The sequence below is a fragment of the Loxodonta africana genome, chromosome 2 (assembly GCF_030014295.1).
Source record: "Loxodonta africana isolate mLoxAfr1 chromosome 2, mLoxAfr1.hap2, whole genome shotgun sequence".
Classification (NCBI taxonomy): domain Eukaryota; kingdom Metazoa; phylum Chordata; class Mammalia; order Proboscidea; family Elephantidae; genus Loxodonta; species Loxodonta africana.
The window spans coordinates 75,019,019-75,042,565 of NC_087343.1; the positions used below are offsets into that span (position 1 = coordinate 75,019,019).

The window sequence follows — 23,547 nt, forward strand, 5'->3', positions numbered from 1 at the left end:
AAGAATTTTTTTTTCTCTGTAAACCTTTTCTTATCTTTTTGTAATTGGGGTCTCATATGATATTTGTCCTTTTGTGATTGACTTATTTCAATCAGCATAATGTCTTCCAAATTCATCTATGTAGTGAGATGGTTCATGGATTTGTCATTATTCTTTATTGTAGCATGGTATTCCATTGTGTGTGCGTACCACAGTTTATTCATCCATTCATCTGGTGGTATGGTATCCATTCATCTGTTGGTATGGTATTCTGGCTTTCTAAGAAAGCGCCATACCATTTTCCATAGTGGTTGTACCATTTTACATTTCCTCTCACAGTATATGAGTTCCAATCTCCCCGCAATCTCTCCAACATCTATTATTATTATTTATTAATGCCATTATTGTTTGGGTGAGATGATATCTCATTGTAGTTTTAATTTACATCTCTCTGATGTCTAATGGTCACAAGCATTTCTTCATGTTTGTTAGCTGCCTGAATGTCTTCTTTGGTGAAGTACCTGTTCATGTCCTTTGCCCATTTTTTAATTGGATTTGTTTGTCTTTTTGCTGTTCAGGTGTTAACGTTTTCTATAAATTTTAGAGATTCATGTGCTTATTTTTATATCTTCTTTGAAGAAATGGCTCTTCAAATCTTTGCTCGTTTTAAAGTTATGTTTTTGTCTTTTTATTGTTGAGTTGTAAGAGTCTTTATGCATTAGCATTTCTCTATTTTTAAAACAATAGTGTAAACTCCATATGATTACATAGAGTGCTTTCATTTTCCTAATGACCTCATTATATTTTAATGTATAATTTTTGACTCCTACTCTCACTTCCTTTTACACCTCCCCTTCCTTGCCAGGGGTACAACCCTTTAGGGTGGTAGTATGGGCAGGAAAAGCAGTGCAAGTAGCATGCTGTCTAGATTGTATTGAACATTTACTCAGAAAATCTGTATAGTTGTCATCCTCTTTTCTTTGGGGTTCCTGATTTCTAGGATTTCACTTTAACAATGTCTATGGTACAACATGCAAATACAGTTTGTTAATTCATTATTACTTTTTATATTTAAAAAACTTTTATTTTGATAAGATATATATGAAAAAATTTATTGTTTTAACCATTTTTATGTGTACAATTCAATGACATTAATTACGTTCACCACATTTTACCACTATCTCCACTGTACATTTCCAAATTTTTTCCTTTCCCTTAACAGAAACTCAGTGCCCCTTAAGTAATAACTCTCCTTTATACTCTCCCAACTGCCTCTGGTAACCACTGGTAAACTTTGGTCTCTATGCATTTGCCTATTCTAGATATTTCATATAAATGGAATCATATAATATTTGTCCTTCTGTGACTGGCTTATTTCACTCAGCGTAATGTTTTCCAGATTCATCCAAGTTGTAGCATGTATCAGGACTTTATTTCTCTTTTTGCTGAATAATATTCCAGTGTATGTATATACCACACTTTGTTTACCCATTCATCTGTTACTGTGAATAGTGCTGCAATGAACATTGATACACAAGTATCTGTTTTGAGTTCCTGCTTTCCAGTCTTTTGAGTACATGCCTAGGAGTGGGATTGCTGAGTGTCTTAGTCATCTAGTGCTGCGATAACAGAAATACCACAAGTGGATGGCTTTAACAAAGAAAATCTTATTTTCTCACAGTCCAGTAGGTTACAAGTCCAAATTCATGGTGTCGGCCCCCAGGGAACACCTCTCTCTATCAACTCTGGAGGAAGGTCCTTGTCCTCAATCTTTCCTGATCGAGGAGCTTCTCAGGTGCAGGGACCGCATGTCCAAAGGATGCACTCTGCTCCTGGTGCTGCTTTCTTGGTGGTACGAGGTCCTCAACTCTGCTTGCTTTCCTTTCCTTTTATCTCTTGAGGAATAAAAGGTGATGCAGGCCACACCCCAGGGAAATTCCCTCTACCTTGGATCAGGGAGGTGACGTGAGTAAGAGTGATTTTGCAATCCCACCCTAATCCTTTTAACATAAAATTACAATCACAAAATGAAGGACCACCACTCAATACTGGGAAGCATGGCCTAACCAAGTTGATACACACATTTTTGGGGGGACATAATCCATGACGCTGAGTCATATAGTAATTCTATGTTTAACTTTTTGAGGATCTGCGAAAATGTTTTCCAGAGCTGTTGTACCATTTTATAGTCCTACCAGCCATGGATGAGGTTTCCAATTTCACATCTTCACCAGCACTTGTTATTTTCTCTTTTTCTAGTAATAGCCATCCTAGTGGAGGTGAAATAGTTTTTAATTGTGTGTGTGTGTGTGCTTTTCAACAGTTTCTTGTTGTTGTTAGGTGCTGTTGAGTCATTTCTGACTCATAGCAACCCCACATACAACAGAACGAAACATTGCCAGGTTCTGTGCCATCCTTATAATTGTTGCTATGCTTGAGCCCATTCTTGCAGCTACTGTGTCATTCCATCTTATTGAGGGTCTTCCTCCTTTTTGCTGACCCTCTAATTTTCCTTCTCCAGGGACTGGGCCTTCCTGATAACAAACTAACGGTTTCTACATGTGCCTTTTAGTGACATTGATTACATTCTTCAAGTTGTATAACCATTCTCACTCTCCTTTTTAAAGTTGCTCCTCCCCCATTAACACAAATTAACTACCCCCTTAAAAAAAAAAAAAAAAAAGATTCCTATCTAATCTTTAAAGTTGCTTTAATCAGTTTGATCCCATATAGGTAGTTCTTAAAAGAGCATAATTCTCAAAGCTCACGTGTTTTACTAGTTAAACTAAACAATTGTTTGGTTTTCAGAAGATTTCAGGGGATATTTTTGGTTTAGGATTTAAAGATTATCTCAGGGTAATAGTTTCAGGAGTTTATCCAACCTTCATGGCTTCAGGAAGTCTGGAGTGTATAAGAATTTGAAATTCTGTTCTGCATTTTCTCCCTTTTATCAAGATTATTCTATGTAATCTTTGATCAGAATGCTCAATAATGATAGCTGGGCGCCATCTAGTTTTTCTGGTCTCATGGCAAAGGAGGCAGTTTTTCATGGAGGCAATTATCCACACATTCCATATTCTCCTCCTGTTCCTGACTGTCCTTCTTCCTCTGTTGTCCCAGGTGAATGGAAACCAATTGTTGTGTCTTGGATGGCCATTTGCAGGCTTTTAAGACCCCAGCACTGCTCATCAAACTAGGAGGTAGAACAGAAGCACTAAATGTGTTATTAGACCAGTTACTTGGAATGTCCCATGGAATCATATCCTTAAACCTCCAAACCAAGGAGCCAAATCCCATAGGGTTTTTTGGTTGTACATAAGCAGCTTCAACAGCAACTCTGTTTTCATACAAGGGGAATACTGTATTTCATAAAAGTGGAATATTATAATTGTCCCTCTGTGACTGACTTATTTCACTCAGCATGATGTTTAAATGTGTTTTTTATTTAAGAAACTGAGGAAAATTCTGTCCAGGAAACAGAATTGGAGAACAAAAAGTTTGAATCTGTTATAACAGCAGAGAGTAAGGAGCAGAGCAAATTGGCATGTGCACAGGTTATCGGAGGAACCAGTATTTCACAAGAAGCAAACATAACTGGAAGGTAAGAGAGGGAAGAGATCCTAGAGATCCTGTTTATATTTGGTTTTAACTATAGCGGTAACTATAACTTTAAGAATTTGATTGAAAAAGAGCTTCTGCTGTGTTAAATATATTTTGTAAGTTCAGAAACCATTGAATTAGATGATCTTTGAAGCACCTAGCTTTTAAAAATCGTTTATTCTGTGATTGTATGCCTGATTTCAAATACATACTAAAACTCTTTTTTAGAAGTGAAGCTCAAGAAGAGGGATCTCAAGAGGTACAGAGATTGTCAGTTGCTCCAGTAGTTTCTTCAGAGACAGGACCTCATACACTTGGTCCAGATAGGGGTCTCGGCGAGAGTCCTATTAAAGAGCCCCTGAGAAAGCATTCCAGTGGAGACAGTGTGCTTACACTTCATGAACCAGAGGTAAAAGTGTGTAAAATATAACAAGGGGTGGCTAAGACTGTTTCCCCCATTTAAAAAAAAAGTAAGATATAATTTACATGTACCTTTTTTATTGCACAGTTCTACAAGTTTTGATAAACATGTAGTTATGTAACCACTACCACCACAATCAATCTATGAACAATTCTGTCGCCCCAAAATATTCCCCGGTGCCCATTTGGAGTTACTCCCTCTTTCCGCCCCTGGCCTCTGGCAATCACTGATCTGTTTTCTGTCCTTTTAGCGTTGCCTTTGCAAGAATATATTACAATAGAATTTTAAGTGTGTCTTTAGTCTCTGGAGCATAGAGATAAAACAGCTAATATCCAGCTTTGTTATAAAAGCTTTGAAAAAGGAATTGTACACAGAGAATTCACCTTTTGCTTTTAGCTCCTGAATCTGAGGAGTTCATCCACAGGGCGAGCATTTATTGAGATGTTACTACATGTCTGACACTGTGGGAGGTACTGGGAACACAATGTTGTAGGAGACAGATGACAACATGAATGGTCAAACACAGTGTGATAGGTGCTGTGAGAGAGGTTTGCCCAAGACACTATGGGAGTGGTGCTCAACGCCTTCCAAGCCTCTGGGAGTAGGCCCCAAGCTTAGAAATATTTTTACAGCTCCCCAGGGATTCCAGTGAGTAGACAGGATTGAGAGAATCCCAAATCTTGAAGAGCAAGCATGAGTTAGCCAGTCATGTAAAGATCAGGTGTGAAACAGTATAACATGTTCAGGGAATTGTAAGTAATTATGAGTAGAATATAAATAAAGAGTGGTTAGAGATATAGTTGGAAAGGTAGCCTGGGGACAGATCATAAAAGGATTTTTATTACTTACTAAGGAGTTTGGACTGCATCCAAAGTTATGAAATTTCTCCCTCAACTTTTTTTTAAATAATTTCAAACTTAGAGAAAAGTTGGAACAGCAATGCAAAGTCTTCATATATGTCCTTCACTTGAATTCATGCATTTTTAAAATTTTGTCACATTTACTTTCTTTCTCTTGCTCTCCATCCCTACAGTTAGATCTATAGATAGATAGGTACTTTTTAAAAAACTGAACCATTTGAAAGTAAGTAGCAGGTATGACCCTTCACACGTAAGTACTCCAGCTTTTATTACATAAGAACAAGGACATTCTGCAGAGAAGTGATAGTACTATCATTATACTTATAAAATTTGACATTGATTCAATAATATTATGTAATATACAGTTCCTGTTTAAATTTCCCTAGTTGTCCTAATCATATCCATTATAGCTTTTTTTTTTTTTTTTTTAATTCAGGATCCAATCAACACTTTCACGTTGCATTTAGTTGTCATTTCTCCTTAGACTCCTTTAATGTAAAGCAGTTTTCCTGGCTTTTTTCCTCTTTTGTGAACTTGACATTTTAGAAGAGTCCAGGCCAGTCCACAGTCTGGATATTTTTATTGCTTCCTAGTTATTAGATTCAGATTAAACATTTTTTGGCAAGATTTTACTACAATGATGTTGATGTGGCCTTCCTTTTGCATCATATCAAGAGGAGATACATAATATCAGTTTGTCCCATTACTAGTAATGCTAATTGATCTTTTGGCTAGGGGAGTGCCTGCCAGATTTCTCTATTGTAAATAGGCATCTTTTCCACTTTGTATTAGTAAGTAATCCGTGCCGTGAGGCCTAGCAGTTTTTATACAGTGATTTTATTTTAGCGCCTCTTGATCTTTGCTTGAATTGATTATTAATGCAAAATGAGTTTTAAGATTTTAAGCAGTAAAGAATGACAATCAGAATTGCATTTTAGAAAGATGATGTGTTTGATTTTTGTGGAAACAGACTGGAGGGAGCCATACTAAAGGCAAGGAGACCATTTTGCCTCCATTTAGATGTTACCTACTAGTAACACAGTGGTTGGTATATAGGGGTAGAGAGAAAGTTGAGGGGTTTGCAGCTCCCAGTATTGACACTTCAAAAATCGTTTCATAGAATACAGATTTTTAACAGTTTAGTCAAGATTCCAATGTGTGTGTCTGTATTTCAGTGAATAAAAAATGTATTGGGAAAGCTAAAAGATCCAAAACACTTGAAAAACTACATGTAGTTAAATAGGTTATAAACTAATATCTGTTAAAAATTATCAAGAAAACTTTTTAAAACTAAGATTTGGTCAATCCTACTTTTTCCTTTTAATTTTTCCTGGCAGTGTACACCAACTAGTATTCCAGAAATCCAGCAAGAGAATGTAATCAGCCCTCAAGACCTACCAGGTATGATAATCTGCTTTAGTAAAATGTCATAGAACCTAATAGTATAATTTTAACCCCTGTATATAACTATAGATAAACAGTAAAAAAAGTTTTTTTTTTTCTTAATATACTGTGGCCTTAGGGAGGGAGCGTGATATTCACTAATTAGATAGTAGACAAGAATTATTTTAGGTGAAGGGAAGGACAACACACAGTACAGGGCAAATGAGCACAGCTGGACTAAACTAAAAGCTAACAAGTTTCGTCAATACAACCAAACACTTTGCGGAACAGAGTAGCAGGGGTTGGGGTCTGGGGACCATTGTTTCCGGGGACATCTAGATCAAATGGCATAACAAGGTATATTAAGAAAATGTTCTGTGCTCAGCTACCGCCAACGACTGTCCTGACAGGGAACACAACAGAGAATCCCTGTTGGAGAAGGAGAAAAGTGGGATGCAGACCTCAAATTCTAGTAAAAAGACCAGACTTAGTGATCTGACTGAGACTGGGGGAACCCCAGAGGTTATGGTCCCCAGACTTTCTGTTAGCCCAAAACTAAAACCATGCCCGAAGCCAACTCTTCAGACAAAGATTAGACTGAACTTTAAGACATAAAATGATACTGGTGAGGAGTGAATTCTTGGATGCAGTAGACACATGAGACTATGGGGGCAGCCTGTTTGGAGGTGAGATGAGAGAAGGCAGAGGGGGACAGGAGTTGGTTGAATGGACACGGGAAATACAGGGCAGAGAGGAGGATGCTGTCACATTGTAGGGAGAGCAACTAGGGTCACATAACAATGTGTGTATAAGACTTTGAGAAGCTAACTTGAATTGGAAACTTGAACATAAAGCACAATTAAAAATATATATATATCCACACACATGGTGGCCTTTTAAAAAACAAAAATAACTTGAAGTGTGTTGTATATAAGTTTTGTTATTCAGAATTATAAATCATCTCCATAATGTCTCATTATCCTTTATGAAATAACTTTTTGAGAGTGGGGTGTTTAAATTTTAGCCTTAGTGATAAGTTGTCATGAAACTGTTTTAGAAATGAAATAATAATTTTCTGTTGTTTCATGGCTCAGTTTTTTATGACTAACTTTTAAACTTTGATAGTGAATCTGGTTGCTAATGTACAGCAAGATGGAGAGGATGAGCAAACATTCATCTTAACTCTGGTGGAAATCCCAGCCGATGCAGTAGAAGAGTTTACTAACACCACTGCACAGTTAATGCCAAACCCTTTACTGCCAGCACCCATATTGGTTAAATCAAGGAATACAGAAGAAAGGAGTGACGTGAGGTAATTAATGAGCTAAACTCTTTTTGCTCAGAAGAAAAGTGCTTTATGTATTGATTGAACAAGCCATTAACTGACATTGTTTATAATTGCCATCAAGATCTTATTTAGTAATTTGTGGTAACTTAGAGAAGAAATGTAAGATGATTAATTGTGTCTGATAAGGATGCCATTTAAGTATATAAATGACATAATACTTTTATATGATACCTGTTTCTATAATGCCTGTTTGATATTTTAAGTATTTTGAAAGCTTTAAAAAAAAATTTGTGATCTGAGTCATAAAATGTAGTTACTTCATAAACATTCATATGTTTATTTTAAACTCTTTAAAATATTTGAAATAAATATACATTCACAAGAAGTTGCAAAAATAGTATATAGAGAGGTAACATTTTTATATTATTTCTAAAAATCTTATTTTCTTAATTGTAGAAGTATTTAGTTGTGTTTTAACAGTCATTGATTAAGACATCTGTCATCAAGTAACATTAAAAATTGAAGCCTTTTATATTTGGAAGGGACATTTTGGATTAAAAATTTAACTTTATAGATAAGGAAAACACTGCTTATGTACCTCAAATTTAATTCATCATTATGGAAACTAAGTTGTAAGCCTTTGTATATGAATGGAGCTAGAAACTAGCATTTGTGTGGCCATGAGCATGTGTACGTTAGTTATGCTGGAATCCACCAGCTGCTCCTTGGAAACCCTATGGGGCAATTCTACTTTGTCCTGTAGGGTCCCTATGAGTTGTAATTGACTTGATGGCAACGGGCTTCGTTTGGTTTTGGCGTTGGAGTTTTTTGGGCAGTTTTCATTGGACTGGCTCAGGCTTTAACCTCATTAAGTAACCTCTAATTCACTGATTTAATATGTGTTTATTTTCTATGCAGCATGAGCTTTCCAGTAACTTCAATTGGTCAAGATGCCACATGTTTATCTAATTTTGGAAGAGATGATTCTGAAAAGCCTCTGGCTAACTTGGATCTTATATCTAGGAAGAGAGCTCATTGCAGGCTTGAAGAAAGTGACTGTGTTCCTCCTGCCAAAATAAGTTCACTGACTTCAAGAGATGATTGTCAGGAATATACCTCTGAGGTAAGATAGCATCATTAAGCGTCTTCCAGCAGATTTATTTCTGTTTTCTCCTTTAGACTCTTAAAGATACGTAATGATAAATCTAGTACTTTTCAGCATGTATAATAGAGGTAAAACCGTTTTGGATTGTCACTTTCAGCCAGTTCTAGTTGAAAATTGGTGGACATTAATCATGAACCCACTCTTAACACTATGACAGTGGCTAAAAATAAGGACAAAAGCATCATACAGATCTGGAGTTTGGCTGTGCCACTTAATAGCAGTGAGACCTTAGACAAGTTACTGCGCATATCTGAAGGATGGTTTCCTGGTGTGTAAAATGATAATAGTAATCACCATTAGCACCCTGATACTTAAATAAAGCTTCCTAATGATTTTATGATTATTGGCCCTTTTCTGACTCCATTCTCATCTGTGCTAGCTTCTGACTCACTCTCTGGCCATATTGTTGGTCATCTTCAGGTGCTCTCTCTTCTGTATAAAACATTCCCATGAAAAACACACAAACTTCTTCTTTAGCTCAGTCATCACTGCCTCAGGGAAGCCTGACCTCTGAGGTGTTGGTTTTATGGCAACTTTTTGTTTTTGTTTCTGGCATTCATCATAGTTTGTAACTATATTATGGAAAAGTCTATTTAGAACCCATATTCTCAAAGGGAAAGTTGAAGACCAATATCCCTTGGATGATAGCAAATACAGAAGGCAGTACATATCTTCATATATCTGGTAGGTGAACAGTGGTATCCCACAGTAGTTTTAATTTCTCTTATTATGAGTGAGGTTGAGCATCTTTTCATATACTTAAGAGTCATTTGTGTTTCCTTTTCTATGAAATGATTCTTTATATTCTTTAACCATTTTTCAACCGAGTTGTTAGCCTTTTTCTTATAGATTTGGATGAACTCTCAATTGTATATACACCTGTGATGTGAGCTTCAAATATTTTTTCCGAGTCATTTGTCTTTTGACTCTACTTTTTGTGGTTTTCTCATGCATACTTTTTTGGTTGATTTTTTAATGTGAAAATTTTCAAACATACATAAAAGTAGGCAGAATAGTATAATGTACTCCCATGTGCCAGTCACTAAGTTTCAGCAATTTAAACAAGTGTATCTGTTCATTGGACTTATTTGTGATTTTTATTTTCTAAACTTTGTTTTACCATTTTAACAATAGAGGAAATCTTGTAAAAAATTGATTTTATAATTTTTAATTCTAGAATGCACATATGCTGCATTCAGATAGACATACAAACGTTTTCTTTTTCTGTAGTTAGTTTATCATTCTTTCGTGTTTGACTTCTAGGGATTATGTTATACGTTGGAAGACCTTCTTTGAGATTTAAAAAAATTTCTTCTAGCTCATGTTGTTGCTGTGTCTAGAATTTATAGAGTAGAGCCAACTTAATTTTCCCCATTTTTTCCCCACTGATTTTAAATTCCACTTTTTAAAAGTATTAAATCCCATATGTGTTTGGGTGAAGTATTGGTTTCGTAGGGCTGCTGTAACAAGGTACCACAGATTGGGTGGCTTAAAACAACAGAAATTTATTCTCTCACGGTTCTGGACAATAGAAGTCTGAAATCAGGGTGTTGGCCATGTTCTCTCTGATGGCTATAGGAGAGGGACCCTTCCTGGCCTCTTCTAGCTCCTGGTGGTTTCAGATGTTCCTTGGCTGTGGCAGCGTAACTCCAGTCTGCTTCTGTCTTCACATGGCCATCTTCCCCCTGGGTCTCTCTTTGTCTTCTCTTCTGAGGATGATACCAGTCATTGGATTAAGGCCCTCCCTACTCCAATATGACATCTTGTTAACTACCGTAATTGCTTCTGCAAAGATTCTGCCTTAGTTTCCTAGTGCTGCTATAACAGAAATACCACAAATCGGTGGCTTTAATGAACAGAAATTTATTTTCTCACAGTTGAGGAGGCCAGAAGTCTAAAATCAGGGCACCAGCTAGGGGAACGCTCTCTTTCTGCTCTGAGGGAAAATCCTTGTCAGCTTCTCTAGCACTCTCCTCGGTGTTCCTTGGCGATCTCTGTGTAGCATTTATCTTTTTCCATTCAAGCTAGCTGCTTCTGTGCTTAGTTTGCTCTTTTATATCTCAAACATAATTGCCTTAAGATACATTCTACACTGACGTGGTGTCATTAACGTAAAAAAGAAAACCGTATTCCCAAATGGGATTATATTCACAGGTATAAAACAAACCAAACCCACTGCCTTCGAGTCGATTCTGACTCATAGCGACCGTCTAGGACAGCGTAGAACTGTCCCATAGAGTTTCTAAGGAGCGCCTGGGTGGATTCAAACTGCTGACCTTTTGGTTGGCAGCTATAGCACTTTAACCACTGTGCCACCAGGGTTTCCATTCACAGGTATAGGGATTATGATTTACAACGTTCATTTTTGGGGAACACAATTCAATCCGTAACAGACCCTATTTCCAAATAAGGTCATATTCACAGGTACCCCAGGTTAGGACTTCAACATAATTTTTGGTGGGACACAATTCAGTCTATAATAAATGTGTTTCTGAACTTTCTTTTCTTTTACATTGTTCTACCTACCTGTTATGGGGCAAGTATCACATTGTTTTAATTATTGGAGCTTTATGATGCGCTCAGTACCCATCACCCAATGCAATTTTCTTCTTTTTTCAGATTTCTCATAGTTGCTTGTATGTTCTAAAATGTGTATGAATTTTAGAATTTCCTTGTTCAGATTTTTTAAGAATCCAATTGCTGCTTGTATTAGGATCAAATTACCTGGCTGATTAACTTAGGGAAAATTGACCCTATAATTATGACGTTGAATATTCGTATCTAAAAACATGGCATGTCTTTCTATTTGTCTTGTGTAATTCATGGTATTTTAATTTCTTCTTCATGTAGATCTTGTACATTTCTTATTAGTTATCCTTAAGAATTGTAATATTTTTTGCTGTTATCAATAGGTTCTTTTCTGTCTAGATACCTTATAGAGTTATCTCATTGTATGTGGTAATTTTTCAGTTGATTCTCTTGGGTTTCCTAGGTGAACAGTCATATCATCTGCAAATAAGATTTTAATTCTTCTACTTTTTAGAGCTTTGATTTCTTTATTTAATTATATTGTCTAGTATAACTCAAAAGCAGTGTTAAAAATAATATTGATAGTAGACATCTTTTTCTTATTCCTGACTTTAATGGAATGCTTTTAGTGTTTATTAAGTAGGATACTGGCTTTTGGATTGTGATAGTTATATATTATGATGTTAGGAAAATGTGTATCTATTTAGTCTTACTGAGTTTTTTTTCCCAAGAATGAATGTTACCAGAAGGCTTTCCCAGAAGTAGAGATGATCGTACATTTTTATCTCCTCAGAGCTGTTGAATTATATTAATAGATTTCATAGTATAACATCATCTTTGCATTTCTAGAACAAACTCTACTTGATCATGGTATATTAGTCTTTTGATGTTTTGCCAAATTAAACTTGTAATAATTAATTTGGTATTTTGGCACTGGTATAAGTGAGACTGGTTTGCAGTTGGTATTGATCTAATGCTGGATTTATAAAAGGCACTTGAAAGCTTTTCCTGTTCTACTGTGCTGTAGAACAGTTTAAAAAACAGTGGCAATGTCTTTTCCATAAATATTTGGTAAAATTCCCATAAGATGTTGCCTGACCCTAGAGGTTTCTGGGAGATACGTAGTTCCTTTACTTTAAAAAAGAAAGAAGATTAATTTTAATCAATAAATGGGTTCTAACATTTTTGTAAATTTTCTTAAAACAGGTATGTTCAGAGGAATTAGTAAATGTTTTTGAGGAAACAGGTGAGTGAAATAAATTTTAACCTGATTGCATTTTACTGAGTATCCCTGATCTTTGATGTACCTTGTTCAAATTTGAAATTGAAGCAGTCTTGCTTACTTTTCTTTAGGAGTCATAGCTTTGTTATCAGCAGTTTCTCTTCCCTGTTGAGATCTTGGATTTTGGCTACATTTGGTAGCCAGGGAGTCTCTGAGTAGTGCAGATGGCTAATGTGCTCAGCTGCTAACTGAAAGGTTGGAGTTCAAGTCTACCAAGAGGTGCCTTAGAAGAAAGGCCTGGCAATGTGCTGCTGAAAACCCTGTGGGACACAGTTCTACTCTGGCACATATGGTGTCACTATGAGTTGGAGTTGACTAGATGGCAACTAGGTTTTTTGCGGGGGAGGGGGAAGGCGGAGTAGCCAAAAGAAGCTCCTTTCATCCTGTAACTAATAGAAAATCATGAATACAGAGATTTTCTTGAAAAGCTGAACAGCTGCATTTTGGGAATTAGAAGGCTGCATATAAAGTTTTTATAGGTCCTTAGCTTTACACAGAGAGGTCCCTAGGTGGTGCAGATGGTTTGCGTATGACTGCTAAGCTAAAGGTTGGCGGTTTGAACCCACCCAGCAGCACCATGGAAGAAGGGCATCCTGATCTGCTTCCATAAAAGATTATAGCCAAGAAAGTCTTATGGAACACTTGTACTCTGTAACACATGGGGTCATCATGAGTTAGAGTCAACTTGATGGCAGTGGGATTGGTTTTGGGTTTTAGCTTTACCGTGAGAATTAGATTGATAACAAAAAAACTAAAACCCCACTGCTGTCGAATCAGTTCCAACTCATAGTGACCCTATAGGACAGAGTAGAACTGCCGCATAGGGTTTCCAAGGAGTGCCTGGTGGATTTGAACTGCCAACCTTTTGGCTAGCAGCCATAGCATTTAACCACTATGCCACCAGGGTTTCCAGATTGATGCTAAAACCTATAAATTGCTGTCAAGTTGACTCTGACTCATGGTAACTTGATGTGTATCAAAGTAGAACTGTGCTCCATAGGGTTTTCAATGATTTTTTTTTTCCAGAAGTAGGTTGCCAAGCCTTTCTTTCAGGGTACCTCTGGGTGGGTTCGAATCTCCAACCCTTCAGTTAGCAGACTGTTGTGTTAATCGTTTATATCACTCAGAGATTCCTAGATAACTACTAGAGAAGCTGAAAAGAGATCTTATTAGGCTTAAGCCACTTCTGGAGGCTGAAAGATCTTGGGCCTTCTATTTTTACAGGAATTTTTGTCTCTTTGGAGTATTAAAATGTTTTTCTCATATCTTATACATCTCTTTGTTTTTATTTTTTTCCTCATATTTTTCCTCATTTCTTTCAAACCTGCTATACCTTAGGCTTATCAGTCACATCTTCAGCCATTGCTTGACAGTGGTAGTGGCACTCGGCAATAAAAGTTGCTGATGGCATCTTACAGAATTAGAGTTACAGGGTAGAAGAGTTTGATAATCTATGATAGTTCTGATTCTTTAAAACAGTTATAATAGTAATAGTGTCATAGATTTAATCTCAATTATCCCAGTTTTGACTGTGAAAATATTATGGTGACAGTTTCCAGCCTCTAGAAATGTCCTGAGGTTTCTGCCTTCCATCTCCACCATTCTATGATAGATGTATTTAAAATATCACAACACACTGAAGTCTGAAGTATTAATGAATATATTAGATGCCTCCTGTAATGGGGTTTCTTTTAGCAGTTACACTTATCAGCTTGATTCTGCCTTCATGGCGCTAGAAAGCTCTCTATGGTAACAAGACCTTAGAAACAGCTATCCTAAGGTGGAAGAAGGACTAGAAGAAGCATTGGTGGTGCAGTGGTTAAGCGCTTGGCTGCTAACCGAAAAGTTGGCGGGTTTAAACCCGTCAGCTGCTTCTTGGCAGAAAGATGTGGCAAACTGCTTCCATAAAGACTTACAGCCTTGGAAACCATATGGGGCAGTTCTACTCTGTCCTATAGAATCACTGTGAGTCAGAATCAATTTGATGGCAATGGGTTGGGTTTTGGTTTTTGTAAGGGAAAGTCTTCTATTTAACAAGAAATTTCACGTTATTTTGTCCTAATTACTTGGATTTTGTTCACTGTTTAGTTTGGGAAAGAGAACTCTTTAGCTAAACTGAGTATTTGAGAATCTGTGGGTTTTATTTTTCTGTAATAACACAGATACTTGAGAGTAACCACCTAAATTTTGGATTGGCTTAGCTTCCACATTTTAACAAACCTTGAATTATTAGAAAGTGATCACCCTGTCATTTTGGTGGTTCAAGAAATATTTATGGAGAAAGATTTTCTAGGTCAAAATGATATTAATATGACTATTTGGTATCTGAATGCAGAAGCTGTTACCATAGCTAGTAAGCAGTTGCGATACTCTTAACAGCACAGCTAACTCACAAACCATAGTTTAACTTATTCTCATTAGGATAAGTTTATAATAGAATACCATGATGACTTTTTTCCTTCAAATATTATAGTTAGATTGAATTAATTTCAGAGTGTGCTTACCATTTGTTTCTTTTTTTGAAGGGGAGTCTTCCAAGCGACGCAATATTTTCCCTACCTCAGGAAGCACATATGCAACTCCAGAACCTCAGAAAGAGCAACTTGAACCCGCTTTGCAGAGCACAGAAACCATATCTCTTGATAAAATAGTAGATTCACATGAAGAAAGGAATACAACTCAGTTACCTCAGGATGGGATGGTTGTGTCTGATAAGGAAGAAAGAACTGGTGCTGCTTCTAAATCTCACCAAATGGATAGCAAAACGTCATCTTCGAAAACCCCCCTATCCAGGTATCCTGAGAAAATCTTTAATAAATGTTCCTTTCCCTCCACCCCCACTGGGTAAATAAAAGCTATACAGAACAGATGTAATATGTATATAAACTTTAAGTCCAACACTAAGAATAGTGTTTTATAAATGTATTACTCTGTCGGTAATGTAAAAGGAAAGAGTTTCAACAAAGGAAATACAGTAATGTCAGACACTTGGAAGACTTTTCAGATAAATATATATTCCATATAACAAGAACCTAATTTGTTAAAGTGCTGAAACTTTGGCTATTTAAGTAGGAGATCTTTAGAATGTATTGCATACTTTCTCTTCTGGATTGTCCGTGGTTGTTAAACAGTAGCTATCAATGCATAAGTAGATGGTAGGAGACATAGGGCTGACACCAGAGGTTGCTATGGAAATTGTTATATTGAAGTCCCAAATAACATGTGCATTTTTCTCTTTTGTGATTGTCCGTAGAGATAAAACCATGGCTTTCTCCCTGTAAGTCTGGAATTTAAGACCAAACCCAACTTCTTTCACACTATTTTCCTCATACTGTAGAAACTAGTCTTAGAGGTTATCAGTAAGTATTGGCTTGTCAGCAGCATTCAAAACATTATCTGTTTTTTTGGTATTAGTGACAAAAACAAACAGTGGCTAAAGCAGTGATTTCCTTCTAAGGCATCTGTAGCTTGAGCACCTGTTGTTTTTGTAACATAAGCTACAGAGAGGTAAAGCTCGGTACCATCTTTTCTGGCCTTAGAGATGTATTGAGAATAGAATGAAGTGTCATAGGGAGTCTGGGTTAAAATAGGTCGAGAAACTGTTCTAGAACAGGAGGCAGCAAGCGTTTTTTGTAAAAGGACATATCGTAAATATTTTAGTCCTTGTGGACCATATGCGGTTACTCCTTCTGGCAACTACTTAACTCTGCTGCTGTAGAATAAAAGCAGCCATAGACAATATGTAAACGTGTGAGCATAGCTGCGTTCCAGTCAAACTCATTTACGAAATCAGGTGGTAAGCTGCGTTTGACCACGGCACTGGACTGGACTGAAGCTGCATTTGACCTGGGACCGTAGTTTGCTAACTCTTGCTTTAGAGCCTTGCTATTCAAGTGTGCTCCCAGGATCAGCTGCTTGACTGTCTGTTGGGAACTTGTTAGAAATTCAGGACTCAGGCCCCACCCTTCACCAGCTCTGTCAGAATCTGCATTTTAATAAGGTCCTCAGGTGATTTGTATGCACAAGTAACATTTTAGAAGCACTGCCCTGGAGTGAGCTTTGACCTTTGTCACAACTACATGTCATTGTGTAGTGGTATCAGTAGTTAGTAAAGTGTGTCATTTTAGCATTAATGGAAAGAGGCTGGTATTAAGAATGTGTCTTCCTGGATATTCCTGAGTATCTTTACATTTGCATTTCTAGACCTGGCCGAAGACCCCTGGGATTTTTGTCTTTAATTTGTTCAAAGAATAGTTTGGAGTCTGATGAACCTACTCAAGTCCATAGTAAGAAGCGCCTCAAACCTCTTATACCTGTATCAAGAAAAAATTTGAAAAGACCTAATCCACCTAATGAAAGCCAGAAAAAAATCCAAGAGTCCTCTGATCAACTTCCATCTTCAAGTCTTCTTGTTAATACACAGTCTGAGAATACTGACAGTTTAGCCGCTCAGGTATGTGGTAACTACTGTATTTTATTGTTTTTAGAAAATGGGTTGGATGCCAGATACAAGGAAAAAAACATGGTAATTGTTATTTTCATTTATATGTCAGGAATTATTGCAGTACAGCTCCTGTCCATGTCCTCCTCATCAAGCTCCCTCCTCCCTTACTGGAAGAAGAAGTGGTGTTGAATTAGGAAGTTACAGCTAGTTTAGTACAGAGCTGTTGAACTAGTCATAAACGGACATTTGATAGCCATTCTTTTAATACGAAGACCTTCCCGGTCTGTGGAAATAAAAGGAAGGAGTCTCTGAATTTTGTTTGCCTTAGGAGAAATGTCCTGACACCTACGAGAATTCAAAGAAGCATAAAACTAGAATTCGTTGGAATGTTTCATCTCTATGCATTCTAACTGCTGTCCAGATTGATAGCTAGTGCTGGGATGGAAAAATCTGTGGACCTGTACCCAAGATTTTGGAAGAATATTGGGGTGACTTATTGGTTGTTCTGTAGCAGAATTCTCGCTTTCTATGGGGACCTGGGTTTGATGCCCAGCCAGTGCACCTCATGCACAGCCAGTCACCACCCACCTGTCACTGGAGGCTTATGAGTTACTATGATGCTGAACAGGTTTCAACAGAGCTTTCAGACTAAGATGGACTAGGAAGAAAGGCCTGGCAAGCTACTTCCAAAAATCAACCAATGAAAAACCCTGTGGATCACAACAGTCTGATTCCCAGCCAGCCATGGGGATGGTGCAGAACTGGGCAGCATTTTGTTCCATAACGGGGTCGCCATGTGCAGGGGCCAACTCAATGCCAGCTAACAACAACAGCAAAGACCCCAACGAACAATAGGCTAATTATCATCTACTGGGTAGTATGAGCCTCAAAGAAAGGGGGACTTTCACGTAAAGATCATCTTTTAAATTTTTTTTTAATATTTTGAATTATTTTCTGAGACCAAGATTATTGCCAAATTGCTTTGTAGAAGGGTTGTTATAATTACCATCAACTTAGCAGTGCCAGCTTCATCACTTCCTTGCCAGCATTATTAACACTTCAAAAAAATTTTTTTTCCTTATTTAATGTAATTGTGGAAGGGTAGAAATGTCATTTCATTGGTTTAATTTTATTTTCTCTGTTGTTGTTGTTCCTCTTCTGCTGATTTATAGCTTTTAGAATCTTAGTGGCTTTCTTACCAACTTGTATGAGATCTTTTTGTAAAAAAGCCAAGTACCTTTTTAACTTTTTGCTGCAAGTAATTTTTCCCAAGGTATTTACTTTTTTAAGTTTTGGCGGATTTTGGATATACATACATCTTAAATTTTTAAGTAGTCAAATCCATGACTTTTTTTTCTTTGTAATTTCTTAATCGCTTTTATAATTAGGAAGTTTTTCTTCAGGGTTATAAAATTTTCAGTAATCAATTTTTAAAAATTAACTCTAGTTCACGGTTATTTACTTTGGAGCATAATTGTATGACGTGAGGATCTAAATTAGTTTTTACATTCAATTGCTCTTTTTTTAAATAAGTAATATACATGTTTCAAAATCCACAGTCTACCAAAAAAGGATTTTTTTTTTTCCCTACCTCTGTCTTTAGCCTCCCAGTTCCCCTTTTCCACAGGCATGTGGTGTTACCAGCTTCTGGTTTACTTTTCCAGAGGTACTTTATGTATGTATGCCAGAAAAACAAACCCGTTGCCGTGGAGTTGATTCTGACTTACAGCGACTCAATAGGACAGAGTAGAGCTGCCCCATGGGGTTTCCAAGGAGCGGCAGTTGGATTCGAACCTCTGGCCTTTTGGTCAGCAGCCAGACACTTAACCACTGTACCACCAGGGCTCCCATTTTATGTATACACAAATGTAAGCTTCCTTCTTTTTTTACACGGGTAATAGCATACTGTTCTATACTTTGCTTTTCTCACCTAACAATATGTATTTGAGATCTTTGAGAAAACAGTACTGAAAGAGCTTCCTCAGTCTTTTTTTTTTTTTTTTAATTAAACTTTTTATTTTGAGATAATTATAGTTTCACCTGTACTATGGTTTCATAGCACAGAGAGATCCCATGTACCCAGCTTCCCTCAATGGTAACATCTTACAAAACTATGGTACACTATCACAACAGGATATTGATACAGTCAAGACAGAGACCAGTTCCATCACCACAAAGATCCTTTGTATTCCTTCTTATACCTACCTCTCTCCTGCCCCTACCCAGTCCTTAACCTCTGGCAACCTATTCTCCATTGAACCTGTCATTTCAAGAATGTTGTGTAAATGGAAGCGTATGGTATGTGATCTTTGGGGACTGGCTTTTTTCACTCAGCACAATTCCCTGGAGAGTCACCCAAATTGTTACGTGGATCAATAGTTTGTTCGTTGTTAGTGCTGAATAGTATCCTGTAGTGTGGAGTCTCACAGCTTTGTTTAACTGTCGGTCTGTTGATGGACATCTGGGTTGATTTCAGTTTTTAGCGATTACATTCATGCACAGGTTTTTGTATGAAAAGTTTCTATTTTTCAGGGATAAATGCCCAAGCATGTCCTCATTATTTTTAATGAGTGTATATTCCATTGTTTGGATATACTGTAGAGTGATACTAGTCTCACACTGGTAGGCATTTAAATTGTATTTGAAAGCTATTTCCAACAATGTAGTAATAACTAACTTATAAATAGTCTTTTGCACACTTACCTATAGGTTAAATTCCTGGAAGTAAAGTTGCTGATAAAAAAGCATGATTGTTCTTTTGACAGATACTACCTAGTTTTCTTCCCTAGAGATTGTATCAGTGTCTACTCTTATCAGTAGTATATGAGTGGGCCTTTTTCCTCATATTAATGTTATCAAACTTTTTCAGTTTTGACATTTATTGTAGGTTTAATGAGCATATACTTACTGAGTGAGGCTGAGCATCCCTTCATGTGTTTCAGCCATTTATGCTTTATTTTATGTGAGCCATCTGTTCATACCACTTGAATTTTTTTTTTTAATTAGGTTATTGGTCTTTTTCATATTGATTTGTAGACGCTCTTATTATATTAAGGAAAAAAGCCCTTTGTGATATATGTTGCAAATATTTTTTCCCAAATATGTCATTTGTCTTTTGATTTTGCATGTGGTTGTTTTTGCCATGCAAACATTTTTTATTTTTATGTAGATGAATTTATTAATCTTTTCTTCATTGATTTCTAGCCTTCATGTCATTTAAACAGATACCCCCACCCCAAATCCAGGATTATAAAAGTGTTTTTTCGTGGTCTCCTATAGTAGTTTGTTTTGTTTTGTTTTACATTTAGTTTTTTTTTTTAATTGTGCTTTAGGTGAAAGGTTACAGTGCAAATTAGTTTCTCTTTCAAAAATTTATAGACAAATTTTTTGTGTGACATTGGTCGCAATCCCTGCAATGTGTCAGGACTTTTCCCCTTTTCCACCCTGGGTTCCCCATCATTTAAATCTTTTGATCCATCTAGAATTTATTTTGGTGAGGCATAGGTCTGCCCCCTCCCCCCCCAAATGGTTATAGTGTTGTCCAGCATCATTACTCAGTAATTCATATTTTATCAAAATGTCCTTTTATCAGATACTGTATTTCCAAGTGTGTTAGGGCTATTGCTAGTCTTCTCATATATTGATAAATCTGTCTTTTCTTGTGTCAATACTACGCTGTCTTAATTTCTTACAGATTTTAAGTATGTTAATTTTTGATAAGGTCTCTTTGATTTATGACGTTTCCTTTGAGTGCTGTTCTGTTTCATGGGTCTGTCTATTATACTACTAATAAAAATGTTTTAAATATATACTTAATAACAATGTATTTTTCTACATTACTGAAAACATGGAAACTAGGGTAAAGTAATGGATCGTATAAATACACTGTAATTTATTTAATCTGTTTTTTCACATTTAGCTGCTTCTGATTTTATTGTAAGTAATGCTACAGATTATCTTTTTCATAAACCTCTTATGTCTATGATTATTTTCTTAAGATAACAGCATAGAAATGAAATTGTTGGGTCAGTGAGTATGAACATTTTAAAGCTTTTAGTATTTATTGCTCTGTTGCTTTTCAAACAATTTATACAAATTTAGACTACCACTAAAAACCACTAGCAATGTATAAATGTTATACAGCAGACTTATATTTATTCCCTTCTTAGGTTCCTTGTGATCAGCCCTTACTGAAAGAAGAATGTGAAAGTGGCCAAAATCAGACATCTGAAAAGGAGCCAACCACCATCTCTCAATATTTCTTTAGTGATATCTTCATTGAAGTGGATGAAACAGAGTAAAACAGGCTTCTTCTTTTTTTTTTTTTTTGAGCCTGGGATTTCCAGATTAAATTACATTAACAAAGCAGTATTTAGAAAGAAACATCGCTGTCTATTTTTATTTAGGTTAATTTTGAATATTTAATAAGCTTGATTTTGAAGCTTTTATACTCAGTGGGAAACACTGCTGATTAATTCAACATTTTGGAAATGCCAAGCAATTGAGACTGCATTCTCAGACAGAAATCACACCTCTTGTTTACATTTTGACTCTTCCTGTGCTGAGCACACACGGACATTTTAGAATGTCGTAGATAAATGTCTCTTTGTATAAATCACAGTACCGACATATGTAGAGATTGATTGTATTTAACATTTATCGAACTTCTTTTTGTAAAGTTTTTTTTTTTTTAATGATGAAGGCCTTTTCAGTTGCCTCTAAGTATATGAAAGTAAATTGTGAAACTCCACTTTAGTATGGTAAATGCTAAAAACTTTTCTATTATCAACTATTTGACTGAAAAATATGTATTTTTATAATTCACATTGATGTAACATTTGTCCTAATTGAAGAACTAGTATTTAAACTTATTATTTATGAAGATGCAACATCAAAGAGCTTATTTATTTTTAAATTTTTTATTTAAAAGGATATCCAGTTTTAATTATTTTCATCTCTCAGATTGTGGGTAAAGAAGGCATTAACAAATTTGTTTGTCTCCTTCCCCTGTTTAATTTTTAAAGATATTTTAAGTGATATAACAAAGTGTGTGGATAGTGTGTATGTTTTGAATACATTTTTCTCATAGTTTAGTATATTGCCTTTCTACTGTGAATTTTTTGTTGTTCTTATTTTGTGGATAATCTCAGGATTCACATGAAGGGAAAAAAACGTTAACTTCATGTCTGAGGCAGATTCCATACAACATACAGTCCATTATACACATATATTCCTCTTTTTAAAAAACTTTAAATTCCTTGTTTTTCCCATTAAATTCTGCACAAAGAACTCTTAAGCCTTTAAGCACAGAACTTAATTGCGATGTTAAAAACAGAAAATAATGATAAGGCTTGATAAAGTTGGTGATTATCATCAATATGAACTTAAGGGTTATTTTTAATTTAAAGATTGGATGATTTACGTATGTAACTGTCGTATCTACCTAAGCACATCTTTATTGGTTCAAAGTAAAGTTCTAAAAGAGCATTCTTCATTTGAAAAACTTCCTGGGTTCATAATACACTCTATTGGGAGTTGGAAACTTTTTCTGGGAAATATTTTTGGCTTCTGTGCCAAATAGTATTTGTGGCAACTACTCATCCCTTCCATTGTAGTGCGAAAGCATCAATAGACAATACGGAAACAAATGGCCTGCCTGGAATTGATCCCTAGTTTGCTGGCACCTGCATTAGACAGCAATTTTCTTACTTTATGTTGGCGAAGCCTATGAGTTATTTGTCTTTGAAGTCATAAGTTGTGCCTCAGTTGTGTTGATTCTATTATGAAATGATTAGCATTTCATCTGGAAAAATTTTAAAGCCTAGATAATTATGTTCGTATATTACAAAAAGGTAGCCAGGTTTCAGGCTCATTAGGAAAATAGGATATGGCTCAGCAAGTTACGAGAGTAATGCTTATTTATTGAAATTATTGCTGTTAGAGCATTTCTTATTCATTGTCTTCTAGTGAAATTTACGGTTTAATTTTTTGGTCACAAAAGAGGATCTATAAATTTGAGTGGAAATTCTCTATAGGCATTTATTTCATGTGATTAACAAGTTCCAAAAAATCATGGTAGTAACTCACATTGCTATTTTAATACTCTGTTTTTGTAATTAAAAAAGAAAGTCTCATTCTGAAAAAAGCTGCTTTCTCTTAATTAGTGTTCGAATATTAAATTGCCACAATTAAACTATTGTTTTATCCCTTGTGTAATATTTATTTTTTTAACTTTGTTAATACCTGTCACTTGCTTATTGTATAAAGAATGATTTTATCTTTGGACATTGTGTTAGAGAATCAAGTCAGCCAGCTAAATTATCCTACTGTTATATCCTTAAAACTAATCTTGCAAAAAGAGAAACTTAATCAATGTATTTATCTTACAAGGTGGAAAGACTTTTCACACCTATGTTAAGTCTGATTCATATAAAGATGTTGCAGAGAATTTGTATCTTATAAACCTTAAAAGAGATATGATTAAAGGTCTTTATCTTTTCTTGACTTTTACTCCTGAACATTTAACGTCTTAGCAAGTGATCAACATAATGGTTTAAAAGCCTAATTGTTGGTAAATGATTGAGGCACAGATAAGA

General features: G+C 35.9%; 1 protein-coding gene across 3 annotated transcripts in view; it reads left to right on the forward strand.

Annotated features, from left to right (window-relative positions):
* The window catches only part of BDP1 (B double prime 1, subunit of RNA polymerase III transcription initiation factor IIIB), a 118,049-nt gene extending 94,846 nt beyond the window's left edge, over positions 1-23,203 (forward strand). For all 3 annotated transcript variants that reach the window (XM_064272962.1, XM_064272961.1, XM_064272963.1), the window contains 9 exons: positions 3,430-3,580; positions 3,808-3,988; positions 6,198-6,261; positions 7,369-7,555; positions 8,450-8,654; positions 12,432-12,471; positions 15,033-15,300; positions 16,711-16,960; positions 21,121-23,203. In XM_064272962.1, coding sequence (XP_064129032.1) covers positions 3,430-3,580; positions 3,808-3,988; positions 6,198-6,261; positions 7,369-7,555; positions 8,450-8,654; positions 12,432-12,471; positions 15,033-15,300; positions 16,711-16,960; positions 21,121-21,252 — 1,478 coding nt within the window. In that variant the 3' untranslated portion in view covers positions 21,253-23,203. The remainder of the gene's footprint in view (positions 1-3,429; positions 3,581-3,807; positions 3,989-6,197; positions 6,262-7,368; positions 7,556-8,449; positions 8,655-12,431; positions 12,472-15,032; positions 15,301-16,710; positions 16,961-21,120) is intronic.
* Positions 23,204-23,547: the final 344 nt, after the last annotated feature.